This window comes from Dermacentor andersoni, chromosome 2 (assembly GCF_023375885.2).
Source record: "Dermacentor andersoni chromosome 2, qqDerAnde1_hic_scaffold, whole genome shotgun sequence".
Lineage (NCBI taxonomy): Eukaryota > Metazoa > Arthropoda > Arachnida > Ixodida > Ixodidae > Dermacentor > Dermacentor andersoni.
The window spans coordinates 28,924,815-28,950,819 of NC_092815.1; the positions used below are offsets into that span (position 1 = coordinate 28,924,815).

Genomic DNA, 26,005 nt, shown 5'->3' on the forward strand with positions numbered 1-26,005 from the left:
GAAATACGGTACGTAAAATAATACCTAATAGCCGCCGAATTGCTCGAATGTTCCACAAGTTGAGAGTCAGCGAGCAAAGTTATATAGGCCGTAGGTGTCGCGAAAAAGCCAAATACACGCCACGGTGTCACTAGATATTTATGACTTTCCACTGCTGTTTACGAGGTCGCGGGGTCGTGACCTCCGGCAGCAGCGGTAACATTTCGGTAAGAGTGGAATGAAACAACGCTTCTGTTACAAGCTTTGGTTGCACGTTAAAGACACCCCCCTCCTAGGTAGATCGAAATTCGATCCCTGAGCTCTTCAATACCGCATTTATCACGGCATCCAGTGTTATTTTGGAAGAGTTAAACTCCGTTAACAAAGTGAAATACTGAATTTCTGTATAGTTTAAGCGCATAGCCTGAAACTGACAAGCGCGCCGTGGGCCTACGCACGCAACACCAAGTTCTCGCTCTGCATAGGAATGTGTACTGCCTATATACAGTAAAAGCTGCCAAACAATTTTTTTTTTTTTTTGATTTCGCGATTTCTGCGGTGTCTGTATACTTTTGCTCACGGACGCACAAGTGCGTCTGGTACGTCCGTGAATATACGGTCGCACAAGTCGCCAGCAGCCGCGTCTTATCATCCAGCCCGCTTCTGGGTCGGAGATTCGGCGTTTCTCGAAGGCACTGCTCACGAATGCAAGGTAACGAAGCAGCACGCATCAAAAGCAGCGGAACGAGAGATAGAGAGTGGGGCGTGCGCGTAACCTATAGACACCGAGCTGCGACGCTCGCGTGGCTGCGCACGCCTGACAGCTCGGCGACGACTGTCAATCAAGCGCGGCGGTCGATAAGAGGAGGCCACGCCCCAACTCTTCGCGACACCGATCGATGACGCCGCCTCTCTCTCTTCCCCGACGAGGATGCGGGCCTTCGCCGCGTCGCCCGCGAGCGTTTATTTGCCCTCGCGGCGCCTCGATTACACGCCGCTTGCCTCGGCGCTTGATTTGGAAACACGACTTTCTCGCGCGCGCACTCGTAACCGAGCGTCGTCGTGCTGCTTCGGCTCGCGCCCACGCACGCACGAGGACGCTCTCCGGTTTCAGTCAGTTCCTGACGGGCACGCGCAGTTCGCGATTTCTTGCGCGCCACGTTTTCCGGGTCTCGCGTCTCGAGGGTTCGTTTTGCGACAAACGAAACGTTTTGCCGTTATTCTCGGGCTTGTGTCACACCAACTGTTTCTTTTTTTTTTCCATCCTTTTCTACTATAATAACGAGCGCGAACTAAGCTGCTTGGTCCTTGCTTTTTATGACGCGACACAAGTAAACCGGGTTTCTGTTGCCTCCCAACAGAGCCTTTAGCATCAGCTGCCGCAAGTGTGCGTTTAAAACCGGAATGTAATTAGCTATATAGGCAGTTTATTAATTTCGTGGCATTAAGGGGAGAAATATATAGTCACGCATCTTTGTTCTACTTTTTGCCAGTGACCGCGTTCATCGGATTGTCACTGTTATAAGCTGTTGCTCGGCGTAGTTGCCCACACCTACACACAGTAAGCGAAATTTATTGAACAAAAATCCGCAGCAATGGAGACGTGCCAGACCTGTATATCCGCGCGTCGCGAATAGCGTTGTACATGCTCGAATTTACGTAAGCACTAGCGATTACTTTGACATGCATATGGCAATACCTGTATGAATAGCGCACGTACTCGACCTATGGGGTTGGATTCGACGACTGCGCTCGTAACTATCGCTGTGGTTTCGAGTATTGCTCGTCTTTCCGGGTGCAAGTTTGCCCAATAAATGGAGAGTTCAATTCTTAGCTTAGGTCTTTCAGACTGACACCAACCAAATAAGTGAATTTTATTAGCCCGACGTATCGGAGCCTGTTCGGCTCCTTCTGCAGGGGGTATTCTTCGGGGCTGGCGGTGTGCAGCTTTTAAACGGTCTTTTGTAAACGGGAGGGGAGAGTAGGGAAAGTGGGGAGACACCGGACAGACGGGAGAATGGGGCGGGGGGTCGAAAGGGTGGGATGCCTGCAGCGGTGCTGGTCGGCTGGGATGACCGATGCTGGGGGAGCTTGACCCGCGAGAGTGCCGGTGACAAGATGCGGGGGGGGGGGGGGGGGAGGGAGCGGTGTTGGTGACCTCGAGCGGAAATCTACCTGTCTGGGCGTCCTTTTCTTCTTTTCGTCATGTCACCAAGGCCATGGATATAGACCGAAGGTAGGTTGCACTTCACGCGGTTTATTCGGCCCCTTGAAGAAGGAGCCGAACAGGCTCCGAAACGTCGGGCTAATAAAATTCACTTATTTGGTTGGAGTCAGTCTGAAAGTCCTAATCAATTTCCCAATCAGCAGGCGATTCTGTAAAACTGTTTAGCTTCAATTCTTAGCTTACACTTTTGGCAGTGTTTGGTTTCTCACCTTCATTACAATGTGAGAATATACCTAAATACAAAAACAAACTTACTGAATGCGAGTACGAAAAAAATGAGCGAGTTCATTAATGGCGGGAAAAAAAAAGGAAAGGACTTTAGTGCAGAATTTAGATCACGAAGTACCGGTAACGGTTACATGGCTTCCCCCACGTAACTATTCTTATGGATATCATACAAGCAATGACACAGGAAGTTCTTTTATCACATAAGATCAAAGGAAACGAAATGTGGCAGCGCATAAAAATAAGCAAGCCATGGATCTCATATTAGAACAAAAAAGAAAATGAAATTATTTTTGTACTTGTTTACTAATCTATATTAATCCCTGTCAAATGATATGTCACGACGCATGCATCTTGGTGCATGTAGAAAGTATAAAAGGCCGACAATGACAAACTACGTTTCCATGATTTCTTCTTCATCTGACCAGACGAGATCAAAAATTTCAAACTCCTATTTACAGAAACACATATCTAACATAATCGTTCAGGCATTCGTACAGCTGCGCAAATTAGGTGTCATCAATACTTCTAATCTGAAAGCCCGTAATTGTACTTCACCTCATTATAACGCATTTTGCAGAAAAGCAGCCTTTACAAAAACAACAACAACAACAACAACAACAACAACGAAGTTTTTCTTTCCGGCAAGTAGCTCATATAGTTGGCTATGAGAACCAGGAGCCGTACTTCGTAACAATTATATCATTTTGCGCTGTTCTTTCATTATTACCCGTCACGCCGAGTGGCCGATACCGCCGGTAATATTACACCGCGATGTTATATTGTTACCATATTCGGCCATAGGATCAAAGCAGCAGGGACGAACAACAACCAACATAAAACGAGGCGTGAGCGGGAAACACAGCTATTGAGTACAAAAACTCAGAGGCTGTTCACCATTTAGCAAATGAAGAAATGTAAGCCCGCTATGTGAATGCATAAGCAGCCTAAAAATATATATAGTAATAAACGAAAAGAACGCCAACAAGAATGAAGTACTGGAATATTATTATATGCTGAGGATGAAAAAAAAAACTGCTATTTTGTGCAAAGTTCACAGCAGTGACGTGTATGTCTAGTGCAGTTTTACGCGCGGTAAGCTGGGTTGCATTAAACATTGGCGGCGATGCGCGAACGATCTGCGTGCAGTGCCACTGTCCGTCTACAGTCGGGCTTTGCAAGTACAGTCTGCACTTCGTGTATGACGATACTTGGGTACAGTACTGTACAAAACATTAGATCAAAGAGAAGAGGGTGACCGGCCCTCAGCTCCCATACTGGGCCGAATACGCTCAGGTTTACGTACATCATTTTGAATTACTTCAAATGACTGCAATACATGTAACGGAAATACAAAAGATGTGAATTTGCACTATATATATATGGGCTCTCATGACTTAAAGCTGCGTGCGCGCCTACTGAGAGGTGTTCTTGCACCTTTCTGGAACGCAGAAATAGGGGCTAGTTGGCCATTAGGACTTTCAAGTGTTCTGGAACCGCGACACGCTGGACAAGGAACACACATAAACGTGCAGGACCAGCGCTGAGTGCTATATAGACTTCACGTTGTACCATGTTATATCACGTTGCGAATGCTGTGTGCGTAGCATTTTATCTCTGTATAGTGAAAATGTGTGAGTAACCTAGTCAACGTTACAACATATGGAACCTTATTCTGTTTTCTTTTCTAAAAAAAATGCAAGCTGAGCGGACGCTAAACATAGGTATTAGTTTCGTGCATTTAATGAGCATATTCACAAAAATATTTTCTTTTGCTTTCTTTCTTGCGTATTATTATTAATTATTTCAATTTGGCCATAGAAGTTATGCTCTTGTACCAGCCTTTGCGGGGCTAGTTTTTATTATACTGGACTTCGGCTCCCCCACGGTATAAATTGTCTTAATAGATATAAAATAGTTGGCTCGAGCAGAATTTGATGGAATGGTTGCTAGAACGCATTTGAGGCTCTTCCTAAGCAAGATAGTCCTAAAGGGCCTATATTAAAGATATCATTAAACTTTCTAGACATACAGAACTGCGACTACTCCCGCCGCGGTTGCTTAGTGGCTATAGTGTTGGGCTGCTAAGCGCGAGGTCGCGGGATCGAATCCCGGCCACGGCGGCCTCATTTCGATGGGGGCGAAACGCGAGAACATCCACGTACTTATACTTAGGTACACGTGAAAGCACCCCGAGTGGTCTTAAATTGTTCCGGAGTCCCCACTACGGCGTGCCTCATAATCAATCGTCGTTGTGGCATGTAAAACCCCACGATTTTTTCTTTAGAACTGCGACTACATACGCGCGAAGCCACCGGTGCAAACCGAGCATTTGCGCTGGGCTTCACGAAGGCAGGCTTCGGAATGTGCGCACCTTTTCGTCCTCGTTCACGTGCCGTATGCACACTCTGGTCGCTGCAATGCACAGTGGTGCTTGCGGAGGTTCCACGTGAAATTTACGCCCGCCTGCGCATATAGACTATATAGCCCTGAAGATGACAAGGAAATTTTACGGCGCCAATGTATTAGGCTCTGCTGAAGTGCTAATGGACACCTCGAGGACGCCGAGGTTGATCAAGGCAGAGAAAGGGACGTGCCTGCCGTGGCTCGACGGCCATGGCGCTTCGCAACAGGGGTAAGATTCCCTATGGTGACAGCCGCGATGCGATTGCAATGGTGTGCGTGTTCGAGAACGCCTGTCCATTTTGATATAAAGCGGCGCTAGATAGGGAAACGAAAGATTTCTTCTCTATTATCCCCTTCAGTCACGAATTACGATCGGCCGTCGATAAATGTGTGATATTTGCATAATTTTATGCCAAGATGCTGGAGACAGCAGAAAGCAAGTCAAGGTGGGAGAATGACTGTGCATTTTACATAGTGACCCATAATAATTGCATAGCAATTAAATATTCATTTATTGTACAGTCGGTCATGCTACGTTTCTTCATTAAAATATTGAATCACCCGCTCTAGTTACATGCAGATGTTAATTATTCGGTGCAAGCATTACAACAAGGCAATAATAATTAAAAAAAAACAGATCTCTAGCAATTGGTACCGCAACACCCCGCTTCAAGTGTCCCGTCAAGCACGGCGGTGCCTTCACCGAAGCGGTCGTCTGAAGTGATACATTTTACTCAGAAGTAAAATTGTTTATCTATTCCTTGCAACCACTGCACAGAAATAGCAAAAATAAGTCGCGCCCATAAACAAGTACGCCGTGACAGAAGGGTTTAGTAAATAAGCCTTCCACAATGCCAAAAACACCCTTCTTACCGCGAGAATACCCTTGGTACAACCCAGAAAAGGGGGTTAATACGAAAGACGGGTAGCGACACCGACTTGAAGTTCCCGTACGAGCCCGTCATGACGTCATGAAATTTTACGGCGTCTGCTAGGGCCTAGGTAATTATTGAATGGTTAAGATTTATCACAGTGTGTCCTAAAGGAGCCAAAGACTGAATATGGCAAGTTTCGAGAATTTTTTGCTGAGCCAACGCTGCCAAAACACGAAAACTTACTTTGAAGTCCGCGAGATCACACTGACGTACAGACGTCCGGCTTTCGGCGCGAAATTAACGAGAACAGAGTCTTTGAAGACTACTTGGTCAATCTAAACTGACTCATAATTAGGAAGGCCATAGTTATTAAGGAGTCCCCCATCACGACGTTTCTTGTATATCCGGGTAAATCTTTCAAAAGTTAAGCGCCACGAGTCGGGGGAAGATGACCACTGCGCGGGCGCGCGGACTCTGTCCTCCTGCCCCCTCCTCTCTCTTCCCACTCACTTTGCTGAGTGTGGGCTTTTTACCTGGACGCGCGACTCGGTCAGTCCGATCCTCATGGCTAGTTCCTCCCGCATGAATATGTCCGGGTAATGTGTCTTGGAGAAGGAGCGCTCCAGCTCCTGCAGCTGCGCCGGCGTGAACCGTGTCCGGTGGCGCTTCTGCTTGGCGGGCTTGTCACTCCCGCCTCCGTGCTGCGATCCACCGTGCGGCGGGTGCTGCTGCTGCGGCTGCGGAGGTGGCTGTTGGCCAGCCAGGGGTCCCGACGAGCTCTGCGAACGCGCGCAAGCCCGCCATGTTGTCCGGCGCTTTTGTGTCACCGAGTGCGTCACGTGCAAGTGTACGGAATCAGCTGCCAAAGTAGTCTCGAAGCTTTTACACCGTTACCCGTGCACCTGCAAAGCTGTTGCGTTTCGATAGCCCGAGAAATTGAAAGGGGGGCAGCACGCTTATAAATTTCCTGTGCTTTGGAGCATCAGGCGAGCTATATATAGAGCAGCCATGCCAGAGTGTCACGTGCTATAAAGTGTCGTTCTCGAAGTATGTTTAGAAGCACTGAATGAAAACTACAATTTTGAGTTTTGAAACACCGCTATTTGCATCCGGAATTTTCAGCTGCGGCGGCACTGCCCAAAAAAGAAAATGCTCAATATTACGCACGACATTCGTTGCTCTGCAACAACGGAACGACACTACTAAAAGTTACCTTACACGGCGACTCGCGGCCTGCCACCGCGAACCTTTCCTGCATGCGGGATGGCAAACTCGCCTGCGACGAAGTTCCTGCTCCGTGTGCCCCCGTTGGCACTTCGCGGTTGCGCATCTGAGGAGCCTAATCAGACACCTAATCAGACACGCTGCATGTTTTCTATAAGCGATGAGTGTGAGCAGTTAAGAGAGAGAGCGAGGGAGGGGGGAATCAGTAGTCGGCTCCGTGCAAAGCATTTAAAGTAAAAAAGCTCGTTGATCGCCTAGCACCGCGGAAAAAATAAGCGCATAAGTGCAGCTTAATCCAAGGTGTCTGCACAATGAAGAAATCAGACGTGAAAAGGCCCCCGCTTCGCTCACCGAGTGCTGCTGCGGCTGCTGGTGGTGCTGCGGCTGTTGGTGCAAGTGTCCCGGCAGACCCATGGAGTGCGGGTTCGCCTGCACTGGAGCGACGGCCGATCCCAAGGGTCGAGTGGCGGCCTCCAGAACCTGCAGTGTGGCGTGGCCCTGCGTGGGGGGCTCCACCGCAGGCTTCAGGGTCTCCAGGTCGGCTGCCTTGACGGCTGCGCCAGACCAAACGAGTATAGCATGATGTTTAAAAGACAGCGCTAAATATGTACACCGGACAATAAACCATGGTAAAAAGCCCGTGGCCTGTAAGATAGCTGTTGTTTACCAAATCCCTTTGTCATGCGGCCTTTCGTACCTAGGGCAGCCAGGCCGATGCGTTAATGTAAGGCTATCGGAGAACCAGAATTCTTCAGACAAGAAATCTACAAACCTGGCAAAGCACTGTTTCGAATGCGACTGTAAACTGTTCTTTGATGACACAAAAATGCTGTTTGGGCACAATGATAGCATTACAAGAGGAGTGGCGGAAGCATTTCACATAATGAGAAAAGGTAGTGGGTGTGTTACTCAGCTTTCGGCAACCTTATCTTTGAAGGAAATCGGCTTGCTGAACCGGGGTGAACAATGGCGTTAATCTCACCCGCGACCACGAGGCAATGTGTTGGGAATGACAAGTGCTTTTATTCACATCGAGCATGCGCGCACGCTTGAAGTAAGGCTTCAAAAAGCCATCGTGCACCCGCCGTGGTTGCTCAGTGGCTATGGTGTTAGGCTGCTGAGCACGAGGTCACGGGATCGAATCCCGGCCACGGCGGCCGCATTTCGATGGTGGCGAAGTGCGAAAACACCCGTGTACTAAGATTTAGGTGCACGTTAAAGAACCCCAGGTGGTCGAAATTTCCGGAGTCCTCCACTACGGCGTGCCTCATAATCAGAAAGTGGTTTTGGCACGTAAAACCCCATAATTTTTTTTTTTTTTTAGGAAGCCATCGTGTACTCGTTTTTTTTTTTTTTCAATAAATGCAGTTGTAAGTAAGCACCATGTGTGTCCCATACTCTATAATGTTGTCCGGTGTATGTTTTCAGCACTGTTTTTTTAAACATCATGGAAAACCACCAACCCTCCCAATCTGCCGTTCTTCTTCGAACAAGTACGCTTGGAGCTGAGACTGCGCGAAAGCAGCTTTACTTGCACACAAGCCACGTCATGCGCAGTATTACGCGCGCTTTGTCGACGAGCGCTTCGCTCGAGGTTTTCTGTTCTCTCTGCTTGCTAGCATTCAATATGACTATATGCACAAAAAACCTTTCTTAAGCATTGCATTACATTTTGTATGCCTGTATTCAACCGTTCAACCCTTATATAACACGTGTGCACTTCTATAAATAATATAAAGAGAAACGAGTTCTTGCGTGCCATTATGTGAGATTTTATTCGAGCAAAATCGAACTTGCTGGAACTTGGCGAAGGAAAGGAGAATGCTCAGAATGCCCCAACCATTTGTTTATGTACTAATGCATACTTGACTTCTGTGTTGCTCCAGCTTATGGTTTTGGTGGATCTTGAAATGCCCGGCTTCCACGCTCACTTTAAATGTGTATTCGTTGATTCGATAATGAGGGAGTGTTCGCTTTCCAGTCGTATTCAATTTTCCCTGTCTGACCATCGTATAAGTTGGTTAACTCTATAAGTAATGCGCTCTGCTTCGTTCACCTTGATTGATCACCACATTCCGACAGAGGCAGAGCGCAAAAATGCCCGCGTACCAAGCTTTGGGGGAAGGTTTGTCTTGTTTTGTCTCATCTCCAAATACTGCATGGCTCATACCAGTACGGGGGATTGGCCATGCAGCATGCAGTTTCAAGTATGTTTATTAGAATTAAAACAAAATCTAAATTTGCATAGCAGAGCGTGGGTTAAAGTAATATAACTTAGAAATGAGAAAACTATACTGTTGAGAATGTTGAGATAAAGTAATTTAACTTAAAGAAGTTAAAAGGCTCGTTTCGTTCTTTCTTTCCTTCTTTCTTTCTTTCTTTCTTTCTTTCTTTCTTTCTTTCTTTCTTTCTTTCTTTCTTTCTTTCTTTCTTTCTTTCTCTCTTTCTTTCTTTCTTTCTTGCGTGCTGTAACAGAAGAGGTTGCCGCCTCTGGGTGACACTGGCTACGTCTCGTCGGTTGAAAAAAGAAAATGTTATCACAAAATTTGTCCCACGGTGCGTGACAGATATATCATAATATACAGTCAGTCAGCATGAACGCAAAGTTATGTATATGAGTGCTCAGAAACACAGAGATAATAAAAATGTATCGGGTGCATATGCAAACACAAGTATACTTCGAATTGTCCGAGAATACATGCAAGGACACAGTTTTGCAGATGAGTGCACGAAAATTAAGTACACATACATAACATACAACATACCTACTTGACAACATAACAAGCTTAGATACGCAACACATATGTCTTGCGTTATATTCATCTACTATCTAGTTCACTGCAGAGCATATACGTCAAAGAACCTAAAATAGCCAGAACATATGTGAAACTCCATAATATAGCGCGTCTCTCACAGCCTTAGTGTTAGTGTTGATTTGGGACGTCGAACCATGAACCAACCATAATAGATGTGAAGAACTCAACGGAGACAGATAAGGCGGTTCCTCAATTTTATTGAAGTGTCTCGTATTCCTCTTGTTCTCCTCCGGTACTCGTGCCACTTCGTCCTCGTTTTCGCGGCACTCCACAATTGATCATCAAAAAATGTTGTTACTTTTGTGGTCGGCTATGTATACACAAGAGGACATTTCAATAATGTTAAATTTTTATCGCATATACGGCTTAGCAGCAGAGTTCCAAACTGTTTTGTGTATTTTGTGTATTTCATTTGCGAGATTCTCGCGGCAACCGTGGTTAGCTGATTTCAGTGAACTTCTCTCACGACGTAGTTCGAAATTCGAAAAAGTTCGCTTCGCGGCAGACCACTCTTTCTTCTTTCATCGAGGACGCTCGGATATATCAGAACGGCGTTTCATTTTTTTCGTACGGCTGCCATACGGTACTGTGGGCTTTCTTTTAGGTAATAAATAAATATCGCGACAGAAACTTTCTCGTTTTTTTGCGATGTGTGGATACTACGCTGGCGCTGACCTACGCAGCAGGAAGCTCAGCCATTTCGGGGATATAGGTGAAACATTTAAGGAAGCAAAAGCTATACTGATTCATGTTGCTACCCCTGCAGGTGCTGCTTTCCTTTCGGGCATATTGTGTTTTGATGGTCGTCTTTAAGCATCACGCTCATTGTGGGGCTAGCTTCCCAAATTTTGCCACTGAAGCCAAGATGAAACGCGCAATTTAAAATAATTTCAATGTCATGCCTCTACAATTTCAGACTGTTGAAAGCAGGCAGAAAAAAAGCAGGCATGATTTGGAGAACGATTGTTTCTGTTTTACTGTGATATATTCGTGTCAACTAGAAGATAGAGCTTGAAACCCCTTCAATAAGTTCAGTTTTCAAGCGCCAGCCTTCTCAAACAATAAGTAAGTGTCAAGTTCTGAATGAAAAAAAAAAAAAAACACAGCAACAATAACATACGTTTCAATAAAAAATATTACCAGATTACTAGATCTAACCGACCAATGAAAATGAAAAAAAAAACCCCTAAATTTATGATTCATCGTTCATACACAGATTACTATGTTACCCTTTGGTGAGTGCGACGAGCGCTCCATGCTCTAGCTCCCTCCACACTTCGCGGCTTACCGGTCCTGTGCGCGTCAACCTTGAAGCTATACAATTTTATACGGTCGCAAGGAGTTATAATCCAACATAGGGCTCAGTGAGACATCAGGGTATATTGCTTTTTGTATGTATCGGACTGTCGCGTTACGACGCTCTGCGTGTTCTGTATATCCAAAATCGACTCTATATGCTATTCGTGTGCTTTCTGGCGCTGAGGTAGTATTGAATACCATATTGCTCTCCTCTGTAATAGCCGCAACCTTTGCACACTCAAAACGTCTGTGTTTCTCTCACGCCCTGACGGCTTTACACCGTCTAGGTGGAACAAAATTAGCGCTTAAAATATTGTAAACATGGTGCCACATGTACCTTGTAGACCAACGCGGGTTCAAGGGCAGTAGCGATTTCTCACGCGTCATCAATACCTCGCCAAATATCGAGTCACCTACTTAAGCAGCCCTGGTGGTCGCTAGCCCGTCAAAAAGGAAAGGAAAACATAAACGTGCTCCATGTGTTCAGCTGGAAGCGTTCGCTCTCGGCAATTGACACTAACTGTCTCAGATTCCAAGGCGTTCAACGAAAACCCCTCTGCCACTCTCACAGGCCCCGAAACAGTATTATGCTTCAGCCGATGCAGGGCGCCTGTCGGCGGTGAGACATAATGAGCTTTGCCCGGCACTTCTTTTTTTGCTGCGTCACTTTTTTTTCTTAGGCGGGAGAAAAGTGCGCCGAGAGAGGGGAAGGCGCCTTCCCGTGACCAATCATGTCCGGCGAGGGAGCCGTTGCTACGGCAACGTTGGCCCTGTCGCCCCGGCAACAAGCAACGGGAGGGGGAAGATGGTGAGAAGGAAAAGCTCTGACGTTTCCGACGTGGACTCCACCCACGAAACCGCGACGCGAAGCTTGGAGGGAGCAGCGGCGGCGCGGTGGATACTTCTCTCCAAGCGACAGCGCTTGGACCCCTGAGCCTCGTACAAGCAGTTATGCTGACTTAGTTGCACGTATGACACCGTATAAAAAGCATATCATGAGAAGCCAACAAACACTGACACCAAGGACAACATGGGGGAAATTACTTGCGCTTAATAAATGAAATAAAGAAACGATAAATAAATGGAAATGAAAGTGGAAGAGAAACAACGCGAAGGTTGTGGGATCGTTCCTCATCTCGGCAAGTTGCTTTCTTTTAATCCACTTTCATTTTCATTAATTTATAGTTTATTTAATTCATTTATTAAGCACAAGTAATTTCTCCTATGTTGTCCTTGGTATCAGTGTTTGTTGGCTTTTCATGATATGACTAATAAAAATCGGGCTCCTCTGTTAACCGTCTTTCTTCTCGTTTATTACCGTGTAAAAATATGACAGAAATGGTTACTGCGACGCGAAAAGAAAGAGCGGATTTGTTACTGCCACACGGGGAGGAGAAAACTGAACTTCAACAAACATAGGCGCCCTCGTAGCAGGAGAGGCTGGATCGACGGGATTGGTGAAACGAAGGAAGTTTGGCAAGTGCATGGGTATCTTTAACGTTGAAGCGATCAGTCGGGTTCGTCGTCGCGACGTTTTTCGCACTTTTGTTGTCAGCCCTTCTGCTTGAATTTTTACACCTGCGCTCCATTGAGTAGTATGCGGTCGGTAGATGGAGATGAGAAGCATTGCTCATTTTCCTTCAAATATCAAGATTGCGAAAATAAAAAGAAAGCAGAAATGTACCACAGGAGCGTCTGGGAAGCTTTTATTAGTTATGCGGCGTTAACTGAGAACAAGTTCAAAGGAAAAAAAGAAGAATTATAAATAAAAAAAAAAAACTTAGTCGCCGGTCTAAATATCAAATTTTGGCCGATACTCGGCATAGGAGAAGAAAAAAAAAGGAAAGGAAGAATAGACTTGGAAAAGAAAGAAGAGGATAAGAAACGAAAAACGATGATGATAGGGAGGAAAATAGGGCATGTATATCGAAGAAGAGCGGGCTCTCCCGAGACTTTTCGGATTCATAGCGCTTTCAAGCAAGAGCTTCGCCACATGGCTTTTCACGTTCGGTGGTCACGTGAAGGTTCTGGCCAAGGTCCTAAGAGCAGAAAACTTTATTTTCTTCCACTTTTTTTTTTTTTGGCGCTCCTTGCAATTTGCCGTGGTCGCAGGTCTGCAGCGAGGCACCGTAAATAAACGCGTTGATTTTGCGTTTCTGACAATTAAGCGCTTATCGCCCCTTCGAGAACGGTGTGCCGTCGGCTTCGCTGCGAAGAATCGAAATGTAAGCACCATCATATTCCGTGCAAATTGCTAGGCAGCGATACATTTACGTACATAGACCCCTTTCATGCTTGCAAACAGAGCTCCCAGAAGAGCTCTGTTTGAAGCATGAAGAAGAAGCGCTGAGGAACAACACAAGTTACAATAGCCTATACCAGTTTTGCTGCAGAGTTGGAGTGTTTGACAAGTGAATTGTATTGCTAAGTGCAAAAAAAGAAAAAAGAACAATACGAAGCCTATACATAAGCTTGACGCACGGCGCCCCTTTATGTGCCTGCAGTACACTATATGCGTCAGAAAACTTCTTTTTTCTTGGCTAACTGGATTGTCGAAAATGGCTGACCGGAAGTTCTCTAGGGTCATGAACGCCCTGCTGCCACATCGCGGATGCAAAGGGTTTATAGCTCATGGAGCATACGTATACCATAACTCTACCCAGCGCCATCGAAGAGTATACGTTCCGCTTTACTCTATCTGCATAAAGGTTGTGTGCACGCACAGCATGTTTCCGCGCAGCGGCTCTGCTCAGTCCGTAAAGATATGCGCGCGCGTCAAAGCCTGAGATGACTGTAAACCAAGAGATAAAGCCTGTGCCGTTTCAAACGAGATCGATTGTGCAGCAACTTTGAAGAAAGCGCCAAGCTAATACCATACGCTGTACTGCACGACGTACAACACGTGCTGTTTGGGCTGCATGCAAAATGGGTGGGCTCGCGAGTTCGTTGCGAAGCCACGTGCACGAGAGATGCATATATACATGTAATCGTTAGCACACCTTCGTGCGTCTGCTGCAGGCCGGCGTTGTAGGAGTAGGTCTTGAGCAGGTGCAGGCTGAGCTCGAGGGCCCGTTGCCGGCCCCCGTGGAGGTCGGCCATGGGACTGCGCATCTGCGGCGGGTCTGCTGCTACAGGGGCTGCGACCGGCTGCTGCTGCTGCTGGTAATGATGAACCGCTCGCCTCACGTCCATCGGACGAGAGCTGCTGCGACAGTGGGTGTACGCACACTTCAGGGCAAGGGTACACGAGCGCGGGGCACGCGCTGACGCGGCCTAGAACGCGCGCATTGACGAATCACGATTGTATAATTAACTAAAGCAGTAGACTCGAAAGAACGCGGACACGAAAAATAACGACAGAGACAAACTATGTATGTAGAGCTGAAGGTATACTCTGGTCGTTAATTACTCCGGTCGTTTTACAGTACGCGTGCGGCTTTAACTAAGACGTAGATAAACAATTAGCCCGCCCGTATACCGGTAACTCAAGTGTAATGCATTGCTTTTTTTTTTTAGGGTTGACATGCTAATGATGATAGAGCCTGAGTAATCCGCCTTAGTCTCTGCTGCTGCGCCATCAGTGCAAGAAGTTGGGATGGTTCGAAACTTGACATCGGATACCGCCAACGCTTTTAAGAAAGAGGAAGGGACAACGTCAACAATGCTGTTCTGTCGCCTCGCCGCTTTTTTAACGGTATGGAGCACCACAAGGCTCATGAGGAGGTCGTGGGTATTATATATGTATACGACTCCCACCAGCCGTAAATTTTATTTTTCTTAATCTTTCGTTTCCTTCCCCTCCCACACCTTTTTTTAATGCGAAAGCTTTAAGTGGCTCGTACCCCCGATGTCCTCGAAAAAAAAGAAAAAAAAGCGCGTCGTCCAGTCCAATGGTACAAAAACTGTCATCATCAGCAGTGGCTCAAAACCTCCTACGCAAGCAAAAGATGAAATGGCTCATCCCTCTCGTAATGCAGAGTATACAAGCACTCACCAATCTGCAGCGTACAGTTTGTACATTCATTGGAATCACGCATACAACGTACATAAACGCGGCGTCTAGACGAGTGATACAAAAAATGAAAATCACGTGACCTCAATGGCACATACCCCCGTAAGTAATAACTCATACACCCGTAAGGCTGAGGCTACAAGCGTTCAGCAAAGTTAAACGAACAGTTCCTACATTCATTGAAATCATCCATACAACATACAGAACAGCATACGTTTCAATCCCCTGCTTAGAGGATGCAACGTAAATTCGAAGAGAAACGTCGTTGGAGCGAGTCTGACCCCGCTATACGAGCATGCGAAGCCGCAGCGAAGCGTCGAAAACGAGCCGAAGCTGAACTGCGAACGTTCCGACACGGACAGAAAGAGACGACGACAGCACCAACGAGCTCAGGCAACCACTATTCTGCGAAAGCAGCTACGCGACGATGCCAGACGGCGCATTGCACGAAGTGTGCAGCAGGCTTTTACCTTCACATGTTACAAAAGTGTAACATGACGCTGAATTAAAAAAAATATATATATATTTATGTTTAGAAGCATGGAAAGGTAGGCTACGTCAGAGCCAGCTATCCCAAAATCTGAAATTCGCCTGCCAAGAAAATTACAAAAAGAAAAACAAAGAAGAAATAATAAAATTTCACAAAGCACGATAACACACGAACACAAGCGCACAAAGGTTGTCTCTTCTGCAGTCACCAGCACCAAAAGCACAGTCCAATACCTGTAGGATGCTCGCCCATTACACAGGAGTGCAGGAGTCCAGACAAGTCTGTTCATATACACATTAAGGACAACACCAGCTGGAGATCAGCTCGTTAAAAAAAGAAGCACAATGCACAAGACAAAACAGTAAATAATCACAGGCCGTCTATGCGATTAGACTCCACTAAAAAATCGCGAAGGGCACTTACAGCACGTCTCTGCTTATTGGGGTGTGAGCACGGTCCAAGATCTTCGCTCACTGTGAGAGCACGTTTTTCAATGGTGCTCAAGCGATCACGCAGGTGAACCCGATATCGGTCATATTGGGTGCATCCTATGATAATAGGCTCCACTGAGGCGTCGGAGTTATCACAGAAACTACAATGTGGGAACTTTCGTCTCTTGATGCGACAGAAGAAGTGAGGCGTGTAGGCTTCGTCTAAGAGTAAATGATGGAGAAGTGTGTCGAACGTGCGGTCAATCTATTGGTTCGGTGAAAACCGCAGAAATGTGCCAACTCTGTGTGGAAGTGATGATTTTGCACGTTCGTATAGAACGTGTCTTTGCAAAGTTTGTGCCGCAGAGTGCAAAGAACATTCTTGGCGTCTGATGCAGAGAACGCCACGGGTGTCAAACTATAGAAACCTAATGTGTGTGCTGTATAGTTACTATCTGTCTGCCACGTCGTTTCCCAAAATTCGAAGTGGATCGGTAGCCACTGAAAACAGACTTCAATGACGAGCAAGATAAGCGATGGTCAATGTTCTCATACTTTTATATATTAAACATAGCGGCTTTGCGTATACCCAGAAACCCAAACATTTTTGTATAAACCTTTTGTGTTCTGTGGTACGCCTGGCCGATAGCGCCACCTAACTTCGGGTTCCGTTTTTGTTGCCAGCTAGAACCGAATTTCACACATTACAGAAGGCGACCCGAAAGTCACGTGTGCCGAGGGTCACGTGTGTCTGAGCGAAGAACGCAAGGTTAGCTGCATGATTACCAGTGTTATGCCTGCATGGTTACAAGGGTTAATATGCGACATTAATCGTTTTAAGTATTATGATGTGTATTGTCTTCTCTATTATAACATATTATTGTATGTATTCTGCTTTATAAACTTTTTTTTAGCTTTACGTCTGTACATCTTTCTCACGATAGTCATTTTATGAAATTTCTTTTGCATTACTCTTTGCTCCCCCGTTATGTTATGCCCAGCTGCGAGGTGTATAATAAATGGTGATGAGGTTGGTCGATCAACCTTCAGATTAATCGGTTATTGCTTTAATCTCGATTATTATTATTATCAATTATCTTGATTGATATATTAAGATCAATCGATTAAATACAGGCACGCGTTGGCACCGACGTCCCCGCCTAGCTTGCTCAACGACAAGAAAGGGAAGAGCAGACTGAGAGACAAGTGGCCGGTTGTCGATGCGTGCCATTAATTGTCTTTCTCGCAAGTACGGCGGGCACACACAAAGCACACGGTCTATATAGTCTCCAACACGGTGCAGATTTCACAGTCCGCGCTTTCCGCACTGCCACTAAGAGGCCGATCAAGTCTCAGCCCGTAGCTTGCGTGGATTCTTTGGCAATTAAAACGATGCCTGCGTGCGCGTCTCTCCGGGGTCGGAACTTCGATCCAGCCAGCGGAACACGGGATCCAACCAAAACCCTCACCGCAGCGGCACGTATACGATTAAGCCTGTGTTAGTTTGATGTGCACGTGATATTTGCGCACTCAATGAAGGTGTCGCTGATCCGGTATATCAAAGGCAACTGTACACTCCAATCGCACGGCTCGTTTTTTTTTTCTTGAAAATCTTTGCAAAAACAAAAAAAGAAGGATCTAGGAGTCTGCGTTGCTCAGCTCGGACCTGCAACACCAACTCTGGGCCGTCCAGTGAGCCGAGGAAGCCGCCAAGGGCCAACAACCATTGGCCGAAACTTTCTTGCAGGACGTTTACCACACCGGCTTTCAATAAACGACAGAAGTTTTGGAGAAGAGGCAACCGAAAGCCGGCTATCCCAACATTGCTAACAATAACACTCCCCCCCCCTCCCCACCAAAAGGAAGAAAGAAAGAAAAAGAAAAGACAAAGATATAAAGAAAGGACAAAGTGACACAATGTGAATAAATAAATAATCAGAAAATAAAAGGACGTGTATACACTATAGCAGTCCTGCCAAACAGTTCAAGAATGGGGTCTGAGGGAGGGGAAGATGACACAGAAAGCCATATTGAGGTTTAAGAAAACATTAAACGGTTTAGGACTCGAAGCTCGCGTCAGAATTTTATTGCAAACGTACTATAGTTACTCAAGCGCAGACTGATACTTTTCCTTAAGAAGATAATGTACGACAGTTGGGGAAAGGTTTAGAGCCGGCGTTGTGGCATGCCGCAACCGCCAGACACTGCCAAGCGCAGAAAGGTCGGTAAAATATGTTGTTGATTTGGATGATGATGGTTCATGGCCTATCTCCCGTAGTGGGTTTGTGCCATTATGCAAGGTATCATCATCATCTGATAAGCAGGAATGTCCTTAACGACGGAAATCATACAGACTGGTCGCTAACGTTCGAGGCGTCTCCTGGAACAAAGTCAGATGCATGTTTACTTCGACATGCCCTCGACTTGCCAATTTACTTCACTCAACAGGTAATGAACTGGGTCGCGTCGATGCGGGATGAAATTCCGACCGATCTGATAACGCAAGCATTCCAAAAGTACAACATCTCGATGACGTTGCATGTCTTCTCGCAGTCGAATGCATTTTTTTTCTTCGGCTTTACACTCAATGAATACATTTTTTTTTCTGACCTTCCAATTTTTGGGGGCCGGTCTAAAACCGAGACCAGCCCAGGCTCGAGTACGTACGTTTGTCAAGGAATGAATACTGAAGCAACGCGTTGATCCGTTCGCATAAATATGCACTACACAAATGTTTCAGCGTACTTGAGTCAATACTCTGCCTCCCTATATATGGCACCGGATTATTTGCAAGAATGACCCGGCCCCCACGTCGTGTGAGTGAGAGATTTACATTTGGATAACACTGAAAATTGGAGCAATTAATTTCCTTGCTCAGAGTATGATAACACGAGGTGATACGAAATACGTTCCGGCGATAAAGCACATTTCGCAAACGTGCCTAAACAGTCCACATAAAAAAATATAAATAAAAGACAGCAACAACACCGCACGTTCTGTATATTCTGCCATTGAGCACTGGTCAATAAGTTAAGCCAAATGGAACATTACGAAGTCAACGCACACAGACGCACACACGCACACACGTACGCATTGAATGCAATGCTAAGTGTTCACATGGATGCATAGATACAACGTCACTTTCTAAAAGCCGCAACACTGCGCTGATTCGTAGCCGTTAAAAAACCCTCGACGAGACTCGCCGCTGCCACCGCACCCTGCTGGTGTCAACAAACTCCGTCTGCGGCGCTGCGGTCTGCCGACGAGGGGCGACGTGCCGCGCACGTGTGGCTGCCGGTGTGCGTGGGTGGCTGAACCTAGTCGGCGCCGAACGTCTTTCGAGGCGTCGGCGAAGAGTAATGTTGTCCTTTGCCGCCTTTCCGAAGATAATGAGCGGACGCGCCAAAATCCCCTTCACGCAGTCGCCGCGCGGACATCAAAAAAGCGCCGCTCCTCTTCCGCTCAGCCTCGCTACACAGTCACAGCGTCGGTAGAAGCCCGAGCCCCCTTTTCTCTGAGCTACTCGTGGTGGAGGCGATGTCACTCGGGAATGCAAGTTTTGTTGTTGTTGTCGCCGTAGAGTTCAACGAGTTCAGTAGAATGCTTTCTGGGCGAGGAGCGACCACCCCGAAACTCCACGCTATATGTCAGGCATCTCCTCGGAGACCCATTATATGTATTGGAGATTTCTCTTGGGCTAGTTGGTACGCAGTGTACTTAGAACGGATGCAGCGCAAAAATATAACGGAACAAAAAGAGAGACACAGACATTCTCGGTCTTCGCGCTGTTTCCGTTCCCGATGAAGTCTAAGCATGTGTCATGGGCCGACAGGAGCGCAGAAGACGGCGCCAACGTTTTCAATGAGTTGGCAGATTTCTTCACGTAACCGCTGTAGACACATTACCGATATACACACACAATTAAGCGCTGTACATACAAAATGCGGTTACAGTACACTGCAACTGCTGTGTACGGCAAAAACAAGCACTGGAGGGCAAGATGGAAGAAAAGCGATTAGGACTGCAAGTCTTATGTTTAAATCTTGTTCCAAAATGTAAGGTCAGAATAATGGGACGCTTTAAAGGGATACTGGTTTCTGAATGAATTGACTTCAATTAGTTGGACCGACTGAGGAATTAGTAAAACGAGGTAAACTGTCAAGGCGTCATTGTACTTGCTAGAATAATGCAAAAAGTAATATACGAACAAGTGAACCTTTTCTTTTTCGTTGTAAGGAGTTCTTCACTTATTTCGCTTCGACAAAAGTAAAGCGGAGCTCGTCATGTTATTTCTTCTATAGTTACTATCTCTTTACCACGATGTTCAATCAAAGAAAACATAAAATGAATACCCTAATCACAAGTGCATCATACGACAAGACTCATTTCGCGCGTCGCCAACAGACACCACGGCATGAAAGAAACTAATTTACTCAGATTGGTACAGGCTTTTGTCATAAACAGAGTAGCCTACGCTACCCAATTCCTGCAACTAAAGAGTGATGAATGCACTAAAATTAACCTCACGATCAAGAGAGCCTACAAGCAGGCTCTACACTTCCCAATTACGACCGTAAACGAAAAGTTTGAGGCTCTAGGAATACACGATATTCTTAATGAGCTCATAGAAGCACAAATAATTTCCCAACTGAACAGACTCGCTGTGCCAGACGGGGCAACACATTTTCCAATAACTCGGGATTACATACAACACCCAATTCAGACCAAAGCGGGACATTCCCACAGAGTTACCATAACCATTACCATTACCATTACCACAGATTGACCATTACTCCCACTATAACCTAAGAACACCCACCCTTTTCACAACCAAGAGCACAGGCAGGAAAGAGCCAAAAACGCGGCCGAGTATCGTGATCGAGAAGCCATGACAGCGGCTGTACTATAGATCAACAAAAAACCATCGCTGCAAGCTCAGTCATTACAACCTCGCCGGAGGTCGGGGAGAAAGTCGTAATAGCCTTGGCGTACGCCTCCTCCACAGCCAAATTGATAGTCAGCGACTCAAAGACAGCCATACGAAATTTTGCGAAAGGAAGCTAGCAAAAAAAAAAAAAACTACCTTTAACGGCGACTGCATACGTGAGCAGTTGCACGCGAAAGTAAGCGCAGCAGCGCCGTTTCTGCCCCATGCGGCGCCCGTAGAAAGCTCGCAACGTGCCACGTAGCACGGCCGCAATTCCATTGCCGTAGATCTCCATTAGGGAGTTTCATGTCAACACGACTACGTGTTTTTATGAAAGGAACTGAGACCGTCGTTTAAATACGATGGTTGCCCCCTAACTGGCTATTTTCAAGCTAAGTCCTTTAAACCTTGACAGTAATCTGTCGAAATGGATTGAGTGTTTTCTTACTAACCGCTATCAATTTGTTACGGCTAAGAAGCTTCCCTCATCATTGACTGAGGTTCGCTGTTGTGTGCCTCAAGGATCAGTACTAGGGCCTCTTCTTTTCCAGATTTATACTACCGACCTATCTTTTTCGTTGACGTCTCACATTCACCTGTTTGCAGATGATTGAGTGATATATCGTGAAATAATTACCACCGACAACATTAATTATTTTCAATCTTAATTGGACTATGTGATTGACTGATGTAACATCTGCCTAATGGAACTAAACATTACTAAATGGAAAATGATGCATGTGCACAGGAACACCAATACCCTTTCTACTTACTATCGGAATAAAATTCATATGAAACCTGTTTACTCACACACGTATTTAGGTGTCCATATAACTACAAATATTTTGACTTTGTACACTTTGTGCACAAATACGGTGCAGCCGCCTGGGACCCATGCCGTGGTAACCTCATTTTTCACTCGAATTTGTTCAAAAAAGCTCAGCGCAATTCATATATTTTAATGATAATCGTATCGCTAGCATAACCTCAATGAAATGTAATCTAGGTAGCTCTTCAATCACTTGCGTCATGTGGGACAATAGCACGTTTGAGCCTGTTTCGAAACAGAGTTCATACAGGTAACACCAACAATTTCAGTCAGTCCTTGTTTTCCCAGATCATCGCAATAATGGAACCACCTTCCCGGTGACGTTGTCGATATCGTCGATAACAAACACTTCCGCGAGGCGTTAGCGAACTTTGTATAGTGAAGAATGATTAACACGTTATGTTGTTTACCTTAGTTGTGGCGCTTCATCTATATGCTCTTCCTTTTACCACTCCCCTCTGTAATACGCTTGGGCCTAGAGGGTAACATTATCAATCAATCAATCAATCAATCAATCAATCAATCAATCAATCAATCAATCAATCAATCAATCAATCAATCAATCAACTACTTACCGTGCCTAGGAAACAACAACAACACTACTACTACTACTACTACTGCCACTACTACTACTACTACTACTACTACTACTACTACTACTACTACTACTACTACTACTACTACTACTACTAATAATAATAATAATAATAATAATAATAATACGAGCAATAAACTGCATATGGGAATGTAGGCAACATTAGAACCAGCTATCCCAATACGCATTTGAGAAATTGTAACTACCCATTTCCCCATTAATCTATGCACACCATGTTACAAGCAAACACACCTGGTTTATGAAGTATAAACGTAAACATGAGAAGAAAAAAACAGGAAACGCAAAAGTTCATGTACGTTGTACAACAGAACCACTATTTGCGTGACAAACAAATGTCATTTTTTTTCAAGCATAGCCCTCGCATCAAACACTCAATTTAGAAACAGTTTATTAATATCTACGACTCAAATCAAATTAATTAATTGTTGTCTACCAGAAAATCCCCTAAGGCTGTCAAGGCACGTCTCTGTTTAGCGGGGTATGACCACGGACGTATTGGAAAATTCGTCTTTTCTAGTATGGGATCACTTATCTCGGAAATGAAATACGATGTGAAAGTTATTTAGTAGATATGGAAATTGTGATTTATTATTGTATACGTGAAGATTGAAGACAAATACGAGGGTACCTCGTGCGAGGACGTCATGTTAGTTGTAATGCTGTTGAGTATAAAGTCTCTGTCGTACCTTCTGTTTCACTTGTATTGCGTCCTGCAATCAAGTTTCTAGCTGTATATATACACCATTTGTACACTACAACATCTCAACTAGGATTACAAGCAAAAGGCGATGTATTTTAAGCGGACATGTATTCAGAGCAGGAAATTTAGCGGTAAAGTCATTTCTAAACTATATCTCAGGCTCTCAGGCAATAAAAAAGTATTATAGTTCTCTATTGTGTAACAAAGAAGTGATAACATTCAAAAGCTTTTACGTTACAGTAAGAGTCTGAGAAAAGGGCAAGCATGTCTTCAGGAAAGAAACAGTAAAGTAAGATAATAGAAGAAATTGGATACATCTCGTAAAATATTCCTTTATTCGTATTCTGTTTTCATTCTTTAGTTATGAATTTCTTCATATTCATTTATTAGCTCTGTCTAAATTCTAGGTAATATATTTCTTTGTCGATTAGTTCTTCTCGCGTCTAAGTTATACCAGGTTATACTAAAAAGGCTTTTCGATATATTTTAGAACAGTCGTATTCAAGCGCTGCAAGTACGGTGCGCCCAAAAAACGATTTCCGAAACTATTTAAGCATTACCTGAAGTAGAAAGAAGCAAGTGCTTTCATTACATCTGCCTGGTTCCCAGGTTAACCTACACCTACATAGTATTGAATAGAAAGCTTTTTTTTTATTACAACAAAGTTGTTTGTGGCTAGGGTTCCGTGGATTTTTCACGTCAATAACAATTCTGCGCGCGCAAAAACTCATCTCACTAAGTTGATGCAAAATCGCTTCATTCTCTGCAAAAGCTTATACTTGTCATCACTTGGACCTACATTTTCAGTAGATTAGTTATCAATAGGCACCATTATCAAGATCTCTAGATTCTCAGGTAGATAATTTTATTTTTTGCTTGTTTGTGGGGGTATGAGCCATTGCTTAAGGGGGTATGAGCCATTCGTTGTCTTACGTGACGGAAACATTTTTCGTTAGGCAGGCATAGAAATGCTTACGCATTTAATAACAGAGGTGATACGAGAATCTGTGCGCGTACTTATCGTCACGGTGACCACCGATCAGGACGATAAATGTGTTCGTACCTTTGTTCAAAATTATGTGTCAGCTCTGTGTCGTGTGCTAAACAGCTTCGCTGGTCATGCACCTTCACAGAGTGGAATGACTCATGATTTTTTTTTATCTCTCGCTTTTACGAAACAATATTCGTACCTGCAACGTGCTTAAAGTCTGCTACAGCTTACACTCATGCTGAGCAGAGCTTGTACGAGGGAGCAACGCGCAGAAGCTAGATTGCAACACAGAGTGGAAAATGACCACACCTTAGCCTATGTTTTGTTTGACTGGAAAAGATAACTATTAACGCTAAGTGAGTACAAGATACGCAGCATATTAAGAACTGTAGAGGGATAAGGAAGTTCCGTGATCCGTCTCTTGAATGTTTCAGCACATCAAGCAAGTGTTCATGAACGTGCCGCTAAGGAAGTTAGAAATAGCTACACTCTTAAACAACTGTACACCCTTTGCGGCGTATATTTGCCACACAGCAATAATCGTCACCTGTCTTGCTTGCGTTTCTTTTCTTGAAAACGCCGCGCCCGCTATTTTTCTGTCGAGAATGCTCTGTCATGCTGATAACGTGCATGCCGTTAGTGACTTGGAAGTACCGGGCTCGCAGTGTTAAAGAAAGGAAATGCGGACAAGACAGATGACGATTATTGTCGTGTGGCAAGATATGACCCAAAGGGTGTAATTTTGCTTAAGAGTGGAGCTGTTGGAACACGTGTAGATAGATGCTGCATGTCATCAAATAATGAATTATTTCGCTTACAAAAATAAAAAAATGACACTCTATACTGCCCATGTCGGGCTCATGTAGGCACGAATCGACAAGAAATTTAAGCTAGACAAAGATAAACCGCGAAGTGGCAGTAAGCGTACATAGGCATTCAGACTGGACATTTAACACTAGTATTTATGAAGAGAAGAAAATTTGAAAGTTGTGCGCCTTTTGGAAACATCGCCAGGATGCGGCAGTCGCGGTGACAGAGCGTTGCCACTTGCGGATAGGTTTTCTGTTCTCTCTTTTTTCCGGCCAGCCGAGCAAACGAGTCGGCGTCGCCTTCAAATAGGTCCCAGCGCACACGGAGCACATTGCACCCTAATTGGGGTCGTTTCGCCGAGGCATCAACTTCCCGCCCCCCCCTCCCCTACCCGCCTTCGGTCACTCTTCTAATCCCTTCGGCCACGCGGCATCCGTCTGAAGCCCAGTGACCCCATTGCAGATGCGTAGTCCCGTCCCGACCGCCAGCGACGCCGGTGAAAGTACCGTGGCGCCTTCTCCGTCCTTGACGCCACACCCGAGACTACTCGGCGCAGTGGCCGAGGACGCGGCAACACTCCCCCAGTCGGCGAGTGCTGTGACTTCCAAGTGAAAGAACGAAGCGAGGAAGGTGTCGACATCGTCGCCGTCGCGGCTGTGTGACTACCGCTTTCGCTGGGGTGCGGGTCGGCAGCACAAAGGGGAAGTGGACAATGGTCCAGACGGTCAGCAGCTGACGGCGACGCCAACTACCATAACCAGACGTCGAGCGAGCCTTCGAGTGACCGGACGTATGGTTTAGGGCCTCACAGGAGGAAGTGTTCGTCCCCGCGAAGGTGAGACGGCGGTCGCACGCTCGAAGGCGCGTCCGAAATAGTCGCGGACGTGGTTCTTGGAATTGCCTCCTAAAGCGAAGACATCTGTCTTAGCAGGTACAGCTCTGAAAGCTTGAAATATGCCGCAGCCGGTTTCTTGTTTTCAAAACGTACGCAAGGCCAAGACTGACCGAAGAATCCCTTCTTCGCTTGCAAATTGAATAAACCCAGCACGAATAAACGATTTGTGGCGAGTTGTTGACAGACAATATGCATACACTTGAGCTGCAATTTATTGCGTCTTGCTAATTTATGCTGTACAAATCAAAGCATA

At 45.5% G+C, this 26,005-nt stretch overlaps 1 protein-coding gene across 2 annotated transcripts in view; it reads right to left on the reverse strand.

Annotated features, from left to right (window-relative positions):
* Positions 1–26,005, reverse strand: part of LOC126542514 (uncharacterized) — an 88,811-nt gene that overhangs the window by 19,985 nt on the left and 42,821 nt on the right. For both annotated transcript variants that reach the window (XM_055077296.2, XM_050189621.3), the window contains exons 2-4: positions 14,051–14,253; positions 7,288–7,490; positions 6,246–6,491 (exon numbers count right to left, since the gene is read on the reverse strand). In XM_055077296.2, the coding sequence (XP_054933271.1) occupies positions 6,246–6,491; positions 7,288–7,490; positions 14,051–14,243 (642 nt within the window). In that variant the 5' untranslated portion in view covers positions 14,244–14,253. The remainder of the gene's footprint in view (positions 1–6,245; positions 6,492–7,287; positions 7,491–14,050; positions 14,254–26,005) is intronic.